This window comes from Panthera onca, chromosome A2, assembly GCF_046562875.1.
Source record: "Panthera onca isolate mPanOnc1 chromosome A2, mPanOnc1 haplotype 2, whole genome shotgun sequence".
NCBI lineage: Eukaryota > Metazoa > Chordata > Mammalia > Carnivora > Felidae > Panthera > Panthera onca.
Window position 1 is genome coordinate 57,543,993 of NC_138340.1, and position 19,819 is coordinate 57,563,811.

Below are 19,819 nucleotides of genomic sequence, written 5' to 3' on the forward strand. Positions count from 1 at the left end.
AGGTGAAGGTTGCTGTGGGGGCACATAGGCCAGGCCGGCGTGGCCAGAAAGGGTACAAACAGCAATGATGGAGCCAGCTCCATTTACGGGGACATGCTCCATGGTAGGGACCCATGGGGATTCGACATGGACTAACTCATTCAATCCTCAACAGCCACGGATGCCCAAAGAGTGTGGGGCACCCGGTGTGTGTGCTAGGTGCTGGGGATGAACAAACGGACAGAAACTCCTGTCTCTGGAGCTCACATTCGCATGGGGGACACTGACAGTAAGTGAGGTAAATGGGCAAGATATTCAGTGTGTTAGAAGGTAATAATCTCTAGGGAGAACACTGAAAGCAAGGAGGGATGAGGGGGTTCTAGGGGGGGTGACTTTTACTGAGGCACCAAGACAGGGCCTCACAGAGCAGCAGGAGGGAGCAGGCTGAACGGGGTCAGAGGGAACAGCAGGTGCAAAGGCCCTGAGGTGGGGAGGCCAGTGGAGCTGGAGCAGGTAGGTTTGGGGAGGGTAATGGGACAGGAGGTTCAGGAGGTCACTGGGCACGTGTGTAGATTTGAGGGAGGTGGGGACCTGGGAGGTTCTCCACAGAAGAAAGACTTATGACAGGTGTGAACAGCAGCCCTCCGGCTGGTGTGAGTGCAGATTGCAGGTGCTACAGGGCAGAGCAGGGGTACCGGTAAGATGCGTTGGCCATTGTCCAAGCCGGTGGTCTAGGGCGAGGAGACGCTGACCCTGGCAGGTGCCAAGGAGGATGTGAGAGACAGAGAGGGCCGTGGGGGCTGCTCTCGGCATCACCAGCTTTGGGAAGGGACCACAGGTGTCAGTAAGTGGCAAAGATCATGTTTTAGTACGAAATCTGCCGTTCGAAAGCTGGCAATAAACATCTAAAAAAGGTAAGGGGCATGTGGGGCAAATAAGGGGCTGTCCCCAGCCACAGCAGAGGTGTGCACTCTGGGGCAGAGCCAGGTCTCAGGGGGCCCAGTGGGTGGGCAGCCGTGAGAATCCATCCAGATCCGGGGTGGTGATTTGTGCGGCACCCTGCTGGGCTGCTGAGGGAGGCGGGCAGAGGTGGCTGTTAGAGCATCCGAGGCAGGAGGGGGTAACCGTGTGTGGGGGGGAGGGTTGGGGGTGCACAGAGAACATACAGTTGGGAGGAGGGAACTGCCCAAGGCCTCACAGCTGGGGTGGGAGTATTGGCTGTGGGAAAAGACTTCCAGAGAGGGCAAGACTGGGATCCACGTCCACAGGGACATATGCGGGCTCCTGTATGTCTGCAGCGGGGCCCGGGGCCCCGGGCATGTCCCAGACTGGCGAGAGGCACTGCTGACTGACCGTGTTCATGTGTACTCTGAGTCATAAACAGAAACTCAACTGCAACCGGCTTCAGCATCAAAGAGAAGTCACTGCCTCACATAACCTGAGGGTAAGCTTCAGGCATAGCTGGTTCCAGGTATTCAGCGGATACCTTCAGGAATCTGTTTCTCTCCGTCTGTCTGTCAGTCTTTCCTCGGTGTAGACGTCACTCCTTTGTGGTGTAAACGTCACTCCCTTCGTGGTACCAAGATGGTCGTAGCAGCTTCAAGTTGATATCAACCCTAGTGAGAAGACAGGGCCTTGTTCCCAGGGGCTCCAGAAAAAGAACGCAGTGACATGCCCAGCCCCTGTCACCCCCGCATTTTGGGGGGACTGTCCCCTCCCTGAGTCTCTACCCCACACCTGTGAGGTAGAAACGGCCAGAATGCTCGGGGAGGGAGGAGAACAAGGTGCAGGAATTGTCCCGGGAAGTAATGGCACCATCTGGGAAGGGCATGGGCTCTGCACCCCTCCAGACTGGTGGCACGTCCCCATCCCTCACCGACTCCCAGGGGACCTTGGGCAAGTCCTCAGGACCATAAAGCCCCTCTGGGGCCAGGGCCAGAAGGGGAGCTGGGGGTGGGGCTGCAAGCCACCAGCCACGGACAGAGCTCACTCCTGTGGCTGGGTGCTCCGCTCCCCACAGGGCCTGACTGAACCCTCCCCTGAGCACCTGAGCCAGGCTGCGGCCTCCAAAGGCCCAAACACCTCCCTCCAGGTGGTTTCATCTTGGACACGTCACACTTGGCCTGTCTGGGCCTCAGTCACCCAAGGAAACCAGGGTGAGGATTCTTACCTTGTAGGGTGTCCCGCGAGAAAGCACGTGATGTACCCTGCACCGAGTCTGTCGCATGTCAGTGGGGTCCCCCCCACCAACTCTGTAACACCCCCAACTTCCCGGAATCCTCTCGTCTTGGCTGGATCGTCCCTCTTTCAGGGGCAAGCTGTGCCTGGATGAAGCAGCAGGGGGTGAGCGTGGGGGGAAGAGTGCAGGGGCACAGCGTGAGCAAAGGTGTGGCGGTGGAAAGAGTCTGTCAGGCTAGGGGCCCTCGAGAAGCTTGTTCGGAGCTGTCTAGGGCTGAGGTGGGACTGGGTGAGTGGGCAGGGGAGGCAGGGGCAGGGTGGGGCTACTGGCCTTGTAGCAGGTCCTGCCAGGTGACCTCAGGCTTGGCCCTGCCTCTCCGGGCCAGGGTCCCCTGGCTGCACTGTGTATAGCAGTGGCCCAGATGCCTCTGTGAGGGCTGCTGGCTGGGGACGGGCGGGTGGGCCCTGTGCAGAACCAGCAGCCTCAGTGTTTCCACCCGAGATGTGGGCACCCCCGGGACTGGGCCTCTTCCCACTATCTTCCGGCCACCGGGAGATGCTTGTCTGCTTTATCAGTGGCACCCCGTGACTCTGACAACCGTCTCTCCTTATCAGCAGCCCACTCGGCTGTCCATGGGGTGGTGGTCGCCCTGCTGGTCAGCATGTCCACCTGTGTACCGAGACCCCCAGTTCCCAGGGAACTGCACCAGGACCAGCTAGGCACTGGGACCGGGCTGGGCATGTGCACTGTGCCCAGGGGACAAGAGTTGGCAGCGGCCGTTTCCCCCCCGCCCCAGGGTTTCCTGTGCTGGGGGGCTGGGGGCAGGGGACAAATCCTACCCCTGCCTCAGTTTCTCCTCTGTGAAGGAAATCCAAGAAGCCGATCCGGGGGTCCCCAAAGCTGTTCTTTGCCTTGCAGCCCATCTGTAAGCCAGGGGCCTGCAGTGCCAGGAGGGGCAAGGCAGGTCTGCCCCCTAGGGGGCCAGGACACCACCCTCTGAGCCCCAGCCTCCTGTTTCAGCGCCACTGTCTTTTGAGCCTCTTCCCCTGCTCTGGCCGTCGGCAGCCATCTGTGAGGGGAGCCCCGAGGCCCAGAGAGAGGAGGGGGCTGGTCTGAGACCCCACAGGGACACAGAGCATGAGTATCAGGCACAAGGAGTGCTGAGGACACGGGCCTGGAGAATGTGACCCTCGGGGGGATGGAGCAGGAGACGCTGGCCCGGCCTTGATTAGCTTGGGCTCAGCCCAGGGGAGGCTCCGAAGCCAGGCTGCTGCAGGGGCCCCCTCGAGGGCCTGGGCGGTGGGGTGGGTGCGTATCCCTCCACCCTGTCGAATACTGAGAATCAGCGAGATGTTGCTGATTGATGGCTATCAGCCACCCCATCTTCCGGCTCCACATCTGATCAGGGAGCGCATTGCCTCATCTCACAGCACACCCGTTACACAACAGTCCTGCCTGGCGCCCGCTCCCGCCCACCTGCCCCCAGAGGTGTCTGGCCCGCTTCCGTTGGGACCCTGCCCGCAACCCCCCGCCCAGCACTGCAGACCATTCCTTCCCCGTCTCCAGCCGCTCCTCTGCCTTCCTTCTGGGCTCCCCTTGTCGTGGCCCGAGTCTTAGATGCAGGCCCCTACCCAAGGGCTGCGCCAGGCGGGCTCAGGAATCCACACCATGCTCATCGGGAGGTCTTGGCCAGACCTGGTCCCGCTGCTGGGTTCCCCTCTTGGTGGGCCCGTGCTGTGCCCAGTGACCCTGCAGAGGCTGCCCAGGTGTCCCGGGTCCCCTCCCTCCCGGCTCCTTCTTGCACCCAAGCGGCGTCAAGGCCAGCAGAGGACGTCACCTCCTAATCATTCCCGACCTCCTCCTCCCCATCTCTACGGAGCCCCGCCCCCACACCCCTTCCCCTCACAGCACCTCCTTCCTGGCCAGTGGCTTCACACACCTTCCCCACGTGCGCGCGGCGGGTCCCCAGTGCTAATAGCAGAGGCGGTGGTCTTGGGTGTGGGCGAGGTTAGTGGCCGTAGGAGGACAGTCTAGGGACAGCATAAGGAGCTGGCGTGGCAAGTCCTGCTTGGGTAGTGAATCGGGAGGACACAGGATGGGCCAGGCCTGGCTTTCGTGGCCTGGTGTGGGCTCCAGCCCCGGAACCCTTGGGAAATTTCTGTTTCCAAGGCCTTCCCCTGGAGCTCTGGGGAAAGCCTGGCTCCTGCCCCCTACCTGGCCTGTCCCCCGACCCTGCCTTTCTATATCTGAGCCGGGGAGCCCCTCTGGGCCTTCTCACCCTCAGAGGGAACTGAAGAGACTGGGTGAGGAGGGGCCCTCAGAGACTGCAGGTATGATCACACCTAGGGACAGATGCTGGGGTGGAAAAAGGGAGAAAGGGTGCGAGGGGAGGGCTGACCAAACTCCAGTGGTGCCTGTGCTTCGCAGGTGACCAGCCCCACCCCGAGCCCGCACTTCTCGGCCTCCAACCTGCCCCCCGTCAGCTGGCTGTCCAGCAGGGTCTGTGCTGGACACAGCTCGGGGGCCGGACCGGGCCTCAAGGTGTGGCAGGTGGGAGAAGTGAACTGGACACGAGAGAGGTGGATGTGGAGACCCAGAGACAGAGTGGCGCTGGGGGAGCGAAGGAAGACGGCCGTGGGGATGCAGGCTGAGTTTGCCGCAACGGATGCTACCCGCCCTGCCACCCCGGGTGGCCTGGCCTCAGGCACCCTCGCCGGCCACCTGCCTTAGCTTGCGGGACCCACCCCAGGGGAGGGAGTGGGGCGTGGGCAGGGCGGGAGAGCAGAGGCTTGGCCCCAGCAGAATAGGGTGGCCCTTAGCAGCCTGACTCCCGGCGCTGCCTGGTGGTGACTCTGCTGGAAGCCTGGGGGCTCAGGGCTGAGTCTGTGGGTGCCCCTTGAGGGGCCAGGCAGGTAGCCGGACCTGGCCCCTTACCCCAGCCTCCTCAGGTCAGCCTGGGCTCCCAGCTGGCCTTTATCTGGAGCCCCAGCTGTGGCGACGGGAAGTGGCCGTTTCTCTCCGCTGTGCTTTCTCCCCACCAGACCTGGCGATAACATGGGAGGGTGTGGGGGGATTGAGCAATACTTCGTGGCAGGGTACACGGGGAGGCTCCGGGGCTCATGACCTCTGACCTGCTGGCCTGGGGGAGGACAGGAGTCTGGGGTCCAGGGTGCCCCACCTCACCGCATCCAGGGAGCACCAGGCTGTGACCCCAGGACCTGGCACACAGGAGGTGCTCAATAAATGCAGAATGACCAACTCCGGGTCTCTTCCCAAATCTGTCCCTGCTCCCAGCTTCCACCCCTCGATGCTGAATCCCCAAACCTTCTCCAGAGCCCTCTTCTTCCTCCCAGGGCTCAGCCTGCACTGCCGCCTCCCCTGGGCTCCTTGGCCAGTCCTGGGAGTCCTCCTCTAGCCCTGAGGTCTCTTGCGGCCCTGATCTCCAAGCCCTGGAAATTTAGCATAGGAGTGTCCAGAACTGGCAGGAAGTTGGGGTCCAGAGGGGTCTCTTGAAACCCCGATCTGAGGCACTCTCCCTGCCCCTCCATGCCCTTCAAGGCCACTGACAGCAGCCTTCAAGGCCTCTGGTCCTGCCCAGCCTGCCTGCATAGCTGCCGCCTTTGCTTCCCTTGCCGCCCCCCCGGCACTCAGCAAGGGAATGGGGCTCCCGCAGGGGACTCCGCAAGACCAGAGTTGGGGTCGGCCGCCCCCCAAGGGAGTACGCAGGGCCCCCCTCACCAGCATCCCTCCGCTGCCTCCCCGCAATCAAGCCCTGGTGCTGGCTGAGCTTGGCTAATTAATGGCATGACTCTGTTATCAGCCAAGTGTTAATTACTCTTTTTAATCAGGGCTGCCTATGTGGAGGCTCCTGGAGGCCCGGTAGGGGCTGGAGGGAGACTGGGAGCCATGACCTCATCCCTCCTCACGCAGGCCCTACCAAGTGCTCTCCTGGAGCCCTCGCTCCTGCTGTGCCCCCTGCTGGACGGTACCCTCCTCCCCCTGGCCAACTCCTACTCTTTGAGACCTTGCCTAGGTGGTCCCTCAGCGAGAGGCCTCCCCTCGCCCCAGTCATGGTGACGGAGGACAGACAGAGCTCAACAAGGAGCTGGGAGGCTGTGAGCAGGACTGGCCTTGGGCTCCAGAAGCAGACCTGGAAATGCTGACCCCGGGGGAAGGCAGAGGAGGCAGGGAGGGCCTGAGGCCTGGATCAGCCTGAGGGTGAGTTGGCACTGAGAGGGTCCGGCTCACCCTGAGGGGGGCTCTGGGTCCATAGAACAGGGGCAATGAGCCTTCTGCCATCCCACCAGGTCCTGGGGACCAGGCCCCACCCACTTGCAAGTCCCTGTGGCCCCGGACACATGTGTTGCCACCCTGTGCACACTGGACCCGACACCCCTCTTCTTAACCCCACTCCCACACAGATGCACCAGAGATCTCCAGCCTGACAGACCACCCTCAGAGATACATACACACCCGAGACCGAGATCCATTCACATGCCCAGACATCAACAGACACAGATACCTGGGACACACACACACACACACACACACACACACACACCGGCAGGGCAAGAGGCCTGGGAGAACAGAAGCTGCCCCATCTCCTGCCCTGGGCCCCCAGGGCTTCCCGTTTACGAGACTTTATCTATCAAAAATATATTAACCCAGAAGCCTGTTTCCATCAGAGTCTCGATTCCAGGGACATTTCCAGATAAGCCTTATCTCATTGCTGGTGCATTAGCCCCGCTGGTTGGGGGCCTGCCAATCACGGCTGCCCCTCCTGCCCCAGCCGGTGGCAGGACGCCTGCCCATGACTTCATTCTGTATGGGCGGGTGGGCGGGAGCACTAGGCGGGGTGCTGCTGCCCCTTGTGCCCCCCACCCCCCACCCAAAGCAGGGTCCCAGAAGGCACCTGTTTCCAAGGACACACCCAAGGTCTTGAGGCAAGGGTGTCATCCAGAGCCTAGGCAATGGCACCGGTCGGCTGAGCCCCAGCTCCCACCACCTCCCTCATCTATAATTGAGGCGATGCTTCCCAGACCACATTCCCAGATTTGGGGAGTTTCCGCCTGTGATGGTGGCTTCAGTGTACTTGTACTCTCTTCTGGAGCACCTAGGGCTGGTGGGGGAGCCAGGGGAAGGGGGCCACTGCCCGTCAGAATGCCCCTGGGCGCTGGCCCCCGCCCCTGTCCAGCCACCCTGGCTGCCCTTTTCCTTCAAAGGCTGTGCCCTGGCCCAAGCCTGCTAATGGGTGCTCGGGTTTCTTCCGATGCCAGGCCCGATAGGGGCTTCTCGGAGCAGGCCGACTCACCGCACTCTCTGTGTGTGTGTGTGTGGGGGGGGGCCTGAGGCTTCTGGGAGTCAGTCACACCCCAGGCGGCTCTCCCTCCTCTCTGTGCCTCAGTGTCCTCCACCTGAGCCCGCTTCCTTCCCTGGGCTTTAAGGAGTGTGATCTTCAGGTGAGGTGGGAGGCAGGAAGACAGGTGCAGGTGGCTGTGGGGATGGTCACAGAAAGATGTTTGATTTGGCAAACAGCTGGGCCTGGGGCGGCCCGCACCACTGGTCAGGGGTTTGTAGGCCCTTCACCTTCCTGTGTGAGACCCTGTGTGCTGGTCCCATCCTCAGGGCAGTGGGTAACACGATGGGCCCAGTACCTGAAGAGCCCCACAAAGCAGCTGCTTCTGTTCTCATTTTATACGTGGGGACACTGAGGCACAGAGGTTAAGGGACTTGCCCAAGGTCACACAAGCAGAGAGGCCAGGCAGTGGCTCGAGTCCACGCTATCTCCCTCTCCCCCATGGATCTGCCCCCAGAACTAGGTCCTGCTCAGTGGGCACCCCTCTATGTCTGCGGGGGGTGGGGGTGGGGCTCTGCTGGCCACATGATGCGGCCAAGGGCAGGACGGGGCAGGGGATACCCTGGAGGTGGGTTCAGGTGGAGGACCCGGAGGCACAGAGAGGAGGGGCAGCTGCCCAGGGAGGAGTCGCTGAGCCCAGGGCTACTCTTGCAGGGACACCCAGAAGGGGCCCAGAGGGAGGGGCCAGCCTCACACCCCTCGGTCAAGGGGGACTCGGCCGGGCTGGGGGGCACCCAGCAGCTCTGGCCTTAGAGTTCCACGCTGGGGATGATGCCGGAGGGAGTTTCCTCCTCTAAGGGGCAGGGCCTGGGGAGACCCCAGCTCCTCCCAGCTGTGTCCACTCCAAAGGGTTGAGTAGGCACGGGAGGTGGTCTGGGGGTGGGGGGGGGGCTGGACCCTGGCCTGCAGAAGGCTGAGGGCCAGGCAAGAAGTGCCACTGCTGTTACTGGAGGTGTCCCCTCAGGCGGTGGCAGTGAGGCTCCAAGGAACCACTGGACGGTCTGCACGCAGCGCCTCCCTCTCCCTGCACCCAGCCCTCTCCCAGTTTATTCCCAGCCCGGGGAGAAGTGGGGGCCGGGCCTGAACTCTCCCAGCCTCCAGCCCTCAGCTGTCGCTCCTGACTGCTGTCCCTGGCCTGGCCTAACGTTCGGTCCCTGTGAGGGCTGGGGAGGGCCTGCTGGCCAGCTGCCCTCACACGTGCCCTTTGAGCACGCTGCCGCCTGTGGCCCAGGCCCCACACATACAGCGCGTCCTGCACGCCACTCCCTTCTCCTCTCTGCCCTCAGCCCCAGGACCTCACCCCTCCAAGCCCGTGGATTGCCACCGCCCCGTTAGTATCTTTGATGCTAGTTCTGCAAGTTAAAGCACAGTGCACCGATCACCAGGATAAAAGGGTGGCCCCTGTGTCTGTCTGGAGGCCAAATCAAGGAACACCAGCACGTCTGTTTGTCCTACAGATGTCTTTAAAGGCTTTGATTTCCCCTCATTAAGTTGGTTTCACCATCTCCCTCTTTCCCGAGTATCCACAGCTCAGGTGGCGGGGTGGGGTGGCCTGGCCTGTGGGGCAGAGGCAGAGGAGCTGAGCAGGGGCTTCCTGGGCTTTGGAGAAGCCTGTGCTCATGGTTCCTGGCCCACCGTGTACTCTGCACAGGGCTCCCTCACCTGCCTGCACCTCCACACCCTGGGGAGTACGGACCCCAAGCTCAAGGGCTGAGGTCTAGGGACTCCTGGTGTGGGAATGACGGAGCAGGCTTGCCTCTGCCCTGACACCCTGCCCTGCACCCCACGACTCCCCAGAACCCCATGTGTGCCCCTCCTGGCAGAGCCCTCTCAGGACCTGGCTGCCTAGAGCACCCCCATGTCTCTCAAGGCCCAGGAGACCCCAGGGGCCACCCAGTCTGGCCTAGGGGCCTGACACCCTGTGGATCCCTCTGCCCCCCTGGGCTCTGAGTTCTGGTCCCTCCCCCAGCTCCACTCTGGGAAGGAACCCTGGCAATTCCCTTGATATTCCCCTTAGGAACAGAGGTCAGGGGACACTCCCAGTGAAATCACAGAGACCAGCAGAGAGAGCAGGCACCACAGGACATTTATTTGCAGCTGGCAAGTGCCAGGCCACCTGGAGTCAGGGCATGGATTGGCCCTCACATGGCTGCCGGCTGGGCAGCCGGGGAGACACTGGCCACCAGTAGGTGGGAGGGTGCCAGGGTGGAGGGACAGACCCTCTTGGCCCCAACACTGGTGACACTGCCCCCACATCCTCCAGGCTTCTCACTGGGGTTCAGTGCCAGGCCTGGGGGCCCGTGCCTCCAGAGTCATGGGGAGGGACGTACTAAAGGGGGTCGAGGCACATCTGGTTGGGCATTTGGCATCACGGCCCAGCCCGGGGCCTGGGCAAGGTGGCCCCAGGGGAGGTCACTGGAACGTTCAGGGAGACTGGACCATGCGCTTGTGGGTGTCAAAAACGTAACGCTTGAAAGACAGGCTGAGGGCCACGTGCTGTGTGGGCTCAGGCCGCTCTGCCCCCTCCTCCTGCTTGGCTGCCTCCCCTCGTCCGGCCCGGCCCCGCTTCTTGAGGGTGGGCGTCAGGATCTTCTTGGACTCGGGGCTGAGGCCACCTGCAAGGCACAGAAAGAGAGCCTGTTAGCCTGCCGCTCCCTAGCCTGCCCCCTCACCGGCCCGGATGGGCACACACCTGAAATAGCACATCTCCAAGTCCCCTTCTCCCAACTCTGCAACACCCTCACGCCCGCCGAGGCTGAGCCACGACCCCCGTGCCACCTTGGCAGGCTCGCCCCCTTCTACCTCCTTCCCCAGCCAACGGACCCCTGAGGCCTATGGTCCACTCTGCCGCCTAAATCCCTGCATCCTGGCCCCTCCCCGCACCACACTAGTCCACGGCAGGTCTGTCCAGCTTGGAGCTCAGCAGGGCTCCCTGCCTCCGTCTCCCAGTCCCCTGCCCACCCATGCACTCTGCACTCAGGCTCCAGCGGGGATCAGCCCCACACTTGGTGGCCATGTCCTTCTCCTGCTCTACATGGTCCTGCTGTCTCCCAGAGCACTCACACTAAAACACATGCACTGAAGCTTGACTTTGAGGCTCCCTGGGCTAGGAGTCCTCCAGCTGCCCCTGGGGATCCATTCTCTGCTCCTCTGTGTGCCTGGGAGGCTGGCCTCTGCAGAAGGCATATGGGCTCCTGTGGCCCTCTGGTTTCTGGTTGGGTCCAGCCAATGGGAGCCCCAGTGGATCAGAGGACAAGAGGGGAGAGTAAGTGGGGTGACGATCCCTGCTCCCTAAGATCGGAGCTCCTGTCGGGGGTCCTTCCCCCTGGGCTCTTGTACACGCTGTCCCATGCAGGGTGGGGGTGGCCCCTACTCCTTCCCACCACATCTTACTGGCTCCTTTCAACCCCGCTCTGGCCACTCCCTCCATTGCATACAGTGTACAGACTTTATATTCACTCCCTCCGGACAAATGATTAAGTGGAAATCAGTTTCCTGCTGACAACCCTGACTCAGACCAACCCCAACTCTTCCGGCCCCTTCGCCCACTGCTTTTGCACTTTCCCTGCGGCCCTGAGGAACACACGACTGTCCCTGGGCTCCCCAGCGTCACACTTGTGGGCCTCTGCAAATGCTGTTCCCTCTGCCTGGGACGTCCTTCCCCTCCTTGCTAATGGGAAGAAACCCTGTTCATCCTTGAACAGCAGGCTTGCTCTGGGGCTCGTCTGTATGAAGAAACTGCTTGGTCGTACCATGGTGCGGCCTCTTCGGGGGCTGCTGGCCAGGATGAGCACTCGGCTGCCTCGAGCATAGGAGCCGAGGCTCCGGCTCACCCGAGGCTGTGGTCAGACCTCAGATCGGCCCGGCACAAGCAGAGCTCCCTGGGGCAGGCGTTCACCCTCTGAGGCCGCTCACGACCCCACTGGGGGAACCTGGGGGGAACAGACTGGCAGGGCCGTGGGGGGGTGAGCTGAGGGGGCACCGTGAGACTTGCATGGGGCAGGGAGGCCCAGCGGGCGGCAGCTCCTGGAGCGGCTACGGGGAGAGCTAGGTCCAACCCTTCTTCCCCTGGGGAGAGGCCAGTGGGGTGGAGTCCAGCCTACACTGTGCTTACTAAAAGACGGGTCCTGGCAGGCCTGTGTCCCCCAGAGAGGGCGCTTACTTCTAATAGGCACAGAGGGGCCGTATCAGCCAGTGGACCCAGAGGCCGGGTGTCTAGAGCTGGTGGGAAGTTGGGGGTAGGCAGCAGGCGGAGGGCTCCCCTCCCTGCATGCCCCGGGGTGCCCTGATCTGCATCTGCCAGCACGTGAAGGGCGTCCTCCTTTGCCCCAGTGCTGGCTGGGTGCCAGCTGTCTGCCTGAGATGAAAAGGCAGATGTGCAGCTCTGGAGGACCTTTGCACATCGTGTCTTAACCAGCTGGGGGCTCTGGGCGGCAGCGGTGGGTGGATTCTTCTGGCTTAGACCAGGCACTCACGCATGCTTGCTGAAGATGTCAGCAAGCCCTTCATCTTACAGATGAGAAGACAGAGGGCCTCATGGAGGGCTCCTCCAGGCCCCACAGAGGGTCTGGAAGAGTGAGGATTTGAACTCTGGGCTTGCTTCTGATGGCAGATGCCGGCCAGCCCGGCCCTCAGTGGGGGCACCCCTTAAGCAGACGCCTAAAAATGGTTGTGCAGGGGACCATCGGCTGTGGAGCATCCTGTACTGGCCCTGCAGTTCCCTGATGTTCAGAAAGGTGGCCAGGAGGCTGCTTGAAGGGACACGGTACAGTCTGTTGGGGAAGTTCTGCCTCCTCCACGAAGGACTCTGTCTCCCTGTCCACAGGCGTCTCAGAGCCTGCACCACCTGCATTGCCCAGGAAGGCTGGGACTTGTGGCCAATGTGAATGGGGCTCTGGGACGCTAGGAGCCTGTGGGGCCCCTAGCATGGGGAGCCACCCTCTGGCTGCACAGCATGGTGTCTGATCACAGGCCCCACACCCAGCCGGTCTGCGTGCCTCTGGGATGGGGCGTGGGAATGGCCCCGGGCCAGGCCCCCAAGCAAGCATCAGGCCTGCAGGTATCTGCCTCCCTGAATCGGAGCCCTGGCCTTCCTTCTGCAAACAGAGAAGGTGGCTGGCACCAGACCCTGACAAATGGCATGGGCGGCCTGTCTCCCTGTGGTGCCAGGAGGTCTGATGGCTGAAGAGGCGCGGGGCTCCCCGGCGTCTGCGCCGGGCTGGGGAGACAGGCGTGGCCCAATCGGCGGTCCATCTTGCCCGTGCTGGCTCTCATTACACACGGTGCATACCTCGCACGGCCCAAAGCAGGCAGAGCCAGAAAATCTATCTGGCACAGGCAAACATGCGGCCGTTTAATTGCTCTACTGAGATGGTCAGACTCCTTTACCTCTGCCCCATTTGGGGATGGCCTGGACACAATGCCCAGAAAGCCTCCCAACATGGGCCTGTTCTCTGGTGCTGCCGAAGCTGTTGGATTTGCGGAAAACGTCGCTGGGAGCTGCTTCGTTTTGCAGTGGCTTTTTCCTCCCCTTAGCCAAACAGCCAAAGCAGGGAAATGAAGGGCAGGTCAGGGCGTCGGGGGTCGGAGCTGCTGCCCACCTAATCGCCAGGCTTCTCCCAACCTGCCCCTGTGTCTTTCAGCGAAAAATGCTCACAGGAGGCTCTAGGACTGGAGATGACAGCAGTGAACACGCAGACCAGGGCCTGGCCCCCACAGAGTTTACTAGTCCGAGAAGAGGCAGAGGGGAAACAAGCCAGCAAGATAATCCAGACAGCCACTGAGGCCATCAAAGAAGCAAAAGTGCTGTGTCACCAGGAGGGGAGGATGGCCAGGTTGCTTGCGCCCAGGGCAGGCTTTTCCGAGGAAGAGTTCCGAACGGGGACCAGGTGACAGGGACTGGCCGCACGCAGCCCTGGGCAAGGGTCTGCATGCAAAGGGAGTCTGAGTGCTGGGTGGGAATGAGCGTGATGCTCGAGTATGGATGAGGACGTGTGGCTACATGCTGGTGGGGCCACAGGGTGACCGCAGCTTACCGAGTCCCCATAGTGCTCCCTGTGTGCCAGGCTCTTCGGGAGCCCAAATCAGGGAGGGTCCCAGGGACCTTTGGGGGCTCAGAGTGGTGAGGGATGTCCACCCGCCCAGCACCCACCAGGGCTCCCCACACTTCCTGTGTGCCCTGGGGATACAGAGGCAAGCAGGACGGTCCCACTCTCATGGAGCTACCATCCTCTCTTAGGGACTTCCCCCTGAAGCACCCTCGAGAGGCCCCATGGGTTGGGTAGCCATGTGTCGCCCCTCCTGGGATGGCCCTTGACGTTGGGAGCATGTCTGGAGCTCCTGGCCTCTGACTTCTGCATCCCTCTTCTCCCACCCGAGCTGGCCTGCATTGTGTCTCTGAACTGTCCCCCTCACCTGACACACCAGGTGCATTCCCACCTCAGAGCCTTTGCATTCACTGGTTCCTCTGCTGGCAGATCCGCCCCAGGAGTTCCAGTGGCTCCCAGGCCCACCTCCTTCTAATTGCTGTGCAAATGACACCTCCTGGTGAGGCCTTCTTGACCACTATCACCCCCTCCTGCCCCAACCCCCCCCCCCAGTTATTTTTTTCCAATAGCTATTATCACCTTCTGACATACTGCTGTAAGTTCCTCATTTTGATATCTGTTCTCTGCCCCTGCTGTATGCACGTCCTACCATGGCAGGGATTTTTGTCTCTGCATGCACCGCTGCAAGCCCAACACCTAGAACACTCCCTGGCTCACAGGAGGGGCTCAAAGAATATTACGAATGAAAAGTGCTGGATGAGACCCTCTGAGACCCTGCTGGGTGAGCACTGGCTACTAAGCTCCCCAAATGGTCACCGCATAGACCCAGCCACCTACCTCTAGGCATTCCATCCCAATAAGCAACCTGAGATTTGTATACACAGATGTCACCACGCGTGCGGGCACTTGACCCCCACAGCCCAGTGTGGAAGAAACTGAGGCCCGGGAGAGTGACTGGCCCCAGGTCACACAGGTCTGGAGAGGCAGAGCTGGACTTGTGAGGCTACCCGATCCCAAGGTCTGTGTGCACCACAGAGGAGGTGCGTTGGCCTGTGGAGTTACAAGGGTGCTGAGACCCGTGGGAGGGCAGTCAGGACGGGATTGGCATGCATTTGCTGCGGCAGAATATTCTGGGAGATGAAGTGACACCTGAGAAGAGTTCACAGTTACACAAAGGCAAACTTAAAAATTAACTGAAAAAAAAAAAAGAAAAAGAAAACGCCACAGGAATACAAATTTGTTGGAAGAGTTCTGCTCTAACTCTGGGATGCAGAAAGACAGACTGGAAGACTATCCACTAGGCCGTCAGAGATCGGGGGTAAGTTACAGGCGATGCTCTTCTTTCTACTTTTCTCCACTTCCCGAGGTTAATACTGTGAGCCTGGGTGCTCATGGGGCCATCTCCTACGGGCCACTGGCATGGCCTCCTGCACCCAGGCCCAGAGGAAGCGGAGTGCGACCCAGTGCAGTCTGGCTGCTGAATGCACGGCCACACGGGGAGGCAGCGGGGAGGGAGGAGGGCTCCAGGGGGGTGGGCAGGGGAGGAAGGGGAGGCTGGGGAGGTGGCTGTCACCCCAGGCCAGGTCTCGTCTCCATGTCCTGGTTAAGGCCGCCGTGGGCCAGGAAGCTCACTGCCATCTCTGGGCCAATGGTGTTGTCTCTGCAGTAATCCGGCCCCGTGAAGGACGAGCTGAGCACCACCTCAGGCCATGCTCATGGCTCCTTTGTGGCCACTGAAAGCCCACGGTTTCTGACGCTGCTGCCGCATCAAGGGCAGTAACTGGAAGGCACAGACTTAGGGTATCACTCTCCACAGCCTCCTGAGGGTCTGCTCCTTGCTCCCCAGCCTTGCTGCCCTGTCCCCCGGGGGGCCTCCTCCCGGGTCCTGCTCCCCCCGTGGAGGGGCTGCTCGGAGGCACATACGGAGCTCTGGGCTCCAACAGGACAAAGTCTATGGCCTTGCCTGGCATCCAAGACCCTGGGTCATCAGGGTGTACCTCCCTCTACGCCTCACCCTCTGCTTCCTCTCACTCCCGTTCGGCTTACACTCCAGCCCGCAGAAATAAAGCAGGGCCTCCGACGACTTCCCTTTGTCTGGAACGCTCCTCCACGCCTTTCCTGTCTGGCTGACGCCTACTCTGCCACTGTCTCCGTCAGAAGGCTTTCCCTCACCTGCCCCAGCGGAGCAGATTCCCTCCTGGAACCCTACTTGGCATGACTTTTGCTTTTTTTTTTTTTGAGAGAGGGAGCACGTGTGTGTGTGTGTGTGTGTGTGTGTCTACATGCGCACATGTGTAAAATGGGGGAGGGGCAGAGGGAGGAGGCAGTGAGAGAGAAAGAAAGAGGGAGAATCTTAAGCAGGCTCCATGCTCAGCATGGAGCCCGGCATGGGCCTAAGATTATGACCTGAGCTGAAATCAAGAGTCAGACGGACATCTAACCAACTGGGCCACTCAGGTGCCCCAATGTTTGCTTTCTGCATCCATCTCCCCGGTGGCCTGTTGGGGGGACTGCCTCTTCGGTGCTGGGCACAGGTCCTGGCAGGCAGGCTCAGGGAGGGTGCGCCAGGTGAAGGCAAAGGGAAGGAGTAGTCTCGCCCAGGTGTGCAGGGCAGCGGAAGTGAGAGAAACGCTTCCACAGAGCCTGTGCCTCCAGACTAGGAAATACCTGTCTGCAAGGTCGTGGCCCAGGAAGCCCCCCAACAGCTCAGACAGCAGGCCCCCTGCTCCATGTGAGCGGGAACGTGGCTCCCTACCTGGCAGGGTGGGCACAGAGCTAAATGAGCTCCGTGTGTGAAGTTCACACCGTGGCCGTTGCTCCACAGGGAGACCTCTCTGCTCCTTCTCCCCAGACCTCAGGATTCCCGGAGCTGGGCTGCCCGCTCCATTCTCCAACAAGCCCGGCCTGGGATGCGGTGGGGGCGGGTCGGCCTGACCTCAGGGTGACGCTGCTAGCCGTGGCTTTCCTTGGGGACACTCTCCCAGGGCCAGGCTGGCCTTTCTCACCCAGTGCCAGCTCCACACAAAGGCACAGTGGGCTGGAGGCTGCTGGGTCTTGGCTTGGGCCGGGGGTAATCAGGGAAGAATGCGGGAAGCACAACAGTTTCCCAAGCCCTGGCCGCGGGTGCCGCCCTGACATGGCCATCAAAGGCCGGCAAATTGCCTCCAATTGCTGGCGTCGCTTTCATGTTGGGGGCCAGACTGGAAGAAGGGCCTCCACGCTGGTGGGCGGCTTGCACCCCCCAGTGGGAACTGAGCCCTTGCAAGCAGCTTGGGGTCAGCGGCCCCCTCGGTGGCCCCGTGGGGCTGCAGCCAACTCCAGCCGCCCCAGCTTCCCCTCCTAGAACAAGCAGCTTTGGAAAGAGCCGAAATGACAGGGCAGAAAGAGAGCCGGGGTAAGGGGTGGTGGCGGGGGGCAGAGGGGGGGAGCCCTTTTTAGGGTCAGTATCCTGGTGATGACAGAAGGGCTGGGGAGCTCAGAGGGACATGCCTGGCAAGCTGGGCTGGGCTGACATATGGGATGGCTGAGACGGATGGCCACAGAGGGCCTTGAATCCAGCCAGGTCCTGAGTCTAGACTGGATGCTTGGCCTGGGAGCAAGAGGGGCTGCCCTTGCTGGGAGCAAGAGGGGCTGCCCAAAGGAGGGGACCTCTGTCAGCGAGGTGACCCTGAGCAGCGAGGCTGAGGTCCTTCAAACAGCATGGCTGCACCGTTACCCAGTGGGATCCACCGTCAAACTTCACCTGAAGAAAGGGTCTCTGCATGCCTGCCCTGTTAACGAGGCTGCTTTGCACAGGTCACAGGTGGTCACAGGAGGTACGCGTGGCACAGTGCCTGATGAGACCTCTGATGTGGCTAATGTGGCGGCTTGTGCAGGATGTGCTGCTGAGGGCGAGGCTGGAGGTCAGTCTAGCTGGGAGTGGGCTGCAGGGGTTGGGGAGGGCACAGAAACCGGAGGCGGACTCGGCCAGGGCGGTAGTGGCCATGAAACAGGGCGGGGCCCTGTTGTGTCCGATTTGCACAGGGCTGTTGCTGCCACCCCATCCTGCAGGGACATCGAGGTGCAAGGACTTGCCCGTGGCCCTGCTGTAGCTGGTGGTGGAGCTGAGATTGGAACGCAGATCCCTCTGCCGGCCAGTGGCCCAGGATGGCGTGGGCCCTGTACAAGCTTAGCTCCGACAGCGCCAGTGGAGAGGAGAGGCCCAAGGAGGACAGGCCTGGTTTTCAGCGCAAGGCCCAGAGGCGCGCTGGTGCTGGGAGGGCCCAGCAGATTAGGGAGAGCCTGGCTGGCCACAGGAGCCAATAGGAAGGTTGCGGGGTAAGAGAGGAGAGAATGGCCGGGAGGGACAGCCCTTGGGGACACCAGTCGGCTGGCTCCCTTTGCTGGGGCCCCTGACCTCATCTGTGAGAGGTGCTGGTGACTGTGGAACCCTCCCGCCATCTCTTTGTCAGCCCTGGTTTTCCGCATTTATCCTTGGGAGCGGAAGCCTTTAACGCGCTGCTTGGGGCTGGGAAAGCTGCCTGGTTTTCTCTCCTTTCTCTTCCTGCTATGGATCCCGTATGTAAACAAAGATGCAATTTGCTTTAAAAAGATAAGGTGATTAAGTTTTTATCAGACATGTACTCCGCTGTCCCTGCAACAAAGGGAATTAGGGGAAGGCGGGCGACAGAACAGGCCCTTTATTGGAACTGCGCTTTCTGAGGCTCTCGAGCGCACACTCGACGGGCTCCACGCAGCCCCTTTGATTGGGTGGAGGCGAGGCAACGGGCGCCCACACCCCCATTTTGATGTCTTAATGTTGCCTAATTCCTCCTTTAATTTATATTAAGCTTCTTAACAGCAATGATGAATTCTTCAAAAACAAAAAAGGACCCTTTGCACAAATCTTTCCCACACCGTGTAAATTGAAATTATAATGTAGTCAAGCCTTTGGAGATTGGGGGTGCGCAGGGAGGGAAAACCAGTGCATTATGTGGAAGGAAGGACTTTAAGGCAAAAACAAAGCCGTTCTGAAAAAGGCAATGACTTGGTCTCAAGAATCAGAAGCTCAGTTATTAGAGGGGCAGCCCAGGCGGAGGAAAGTTCCCTGTCACTCAGGGGGACAGTGAGGGGGCCGCTGGGGTGGGGTTGGGGGCATTCTGAACTACCCAACACCATCCACTGTTGGCTCCCACCTGTTCCTCACAGGGGCGGCCCAGCACTCACCTGGGGCGGGGCTTCATCCCCCTAAAGTGGCTGTGGGGGGTCACTGAGGTTTATAGTCCCAGCAGCCAGGGGCTCCACATCCCATCCAGGTCATGCCTGGTGTGCAGCCCAGAAGTTCAGGTAGGGTTCAAACCTCTGCTTGACTCTGAACAGCCCCAAGTGGGGAGCCCGCTCCTTCCCAAGTGGGGAGCATCTCTGATGGCTGGCCTTGTGCTCCATGGGGGCCCCTTCCCTCAGTGTCCCTCCAGGCCCTGGCGGAGGGCCTGGCACTAGGGCCTCAGGCACTGGCCTCTGGGCATGAGCCACCAGGCTGCTCTCCCACCAGCTCCTTCTGATCTGCCTGTCGCCGAAGAGATGTTTCCAGAACAAATTCCTGATCATCCCTCCCAGCTCAAAATCTTCCGCCATTCCTCAGGCAGGTGTCCAAATTCCTCCAGCTGGCTCCCCACTTTCACCACTCACCCCTACACAGCCCCCAACCCATCACAGGCCCTTTGCACTTACCCCTGCATGGGAGCCCCATCACACCCATTCATAGGCCTCACAACTCACCCTTGCACAGGGCTCCCCACTCACCCTACCCTGGCTCTGTACTGGTGTTCCCTCATCTTGGGGTGACTCACAACACTCGTCTACCTGGCAAACCTCACTCCTTTGGTTTCTCAGCAAAAGTTTTAGCATCTTGGCTCGGCCTTCTCTGCTACCTTCCAGGCCTCTATCCTCCAAGGGGACCAAGGCTTTCCACAGGCGGACCACGTCTAGACCCTGTGTCCTCAGGAGACAAAGTGCGGCCTGCAGCCGTGGCCAGCAGCCCCAGGAAGGGGGACTACCGGTGACCTAAGCCTACTCCCACTCTGCCTCGTCTGCCAGTGGGCTGGGCCCTGGCGGCCGGCTCTCTCCCAAGGATGACCGTCCCCAGGGGGTCAGGGCTCACCCACCTGACCGTCTGGTTCCTAATCACCCTCTCACTGCTGGACAGCCAAGTCAGGCCCTGTCAGTTCACAGGAGGCTTGGGGAGCAGGAGGCTGGGCAGCTGGGCTGCTAGAGGAGGCA

The 19,819-nt window shown here is 61.2% G+C and overlaps 1 protein-coding gene across 3 annotated transcripts in view; it reads right to left on the reverse strand.

Annotated features, from left to right (window-relative positions):
- Positions 1-9,581: 9,581 nt before the first annotated feature.
- The window catches only part of EEFSEC (eukaryotic elongation factor, selenocysteine-tRNA specific), a 249,055-nt gene continuing 238,817 nt past the window's right edge, over positions 9,582-19,819 (reverse strand). For 2 of the 3 annotated variants that reach the window (XM_060631918.3, XM_060631921.3), the window contains exon 7: positions 9,582-10,129. In XM_060631918.3, the coding sequence (XP_060487901.1) occupies positions 9,939-10,129 (191 nt within the window). In that variant the 3' untranslated portion in view covers positions 9,582-9,938. The remainder of the gene's footprint in view (positions 10,130-19,819) is intronic. The other variant, XM_060631920.3, reaches the window with a different exon arrangement.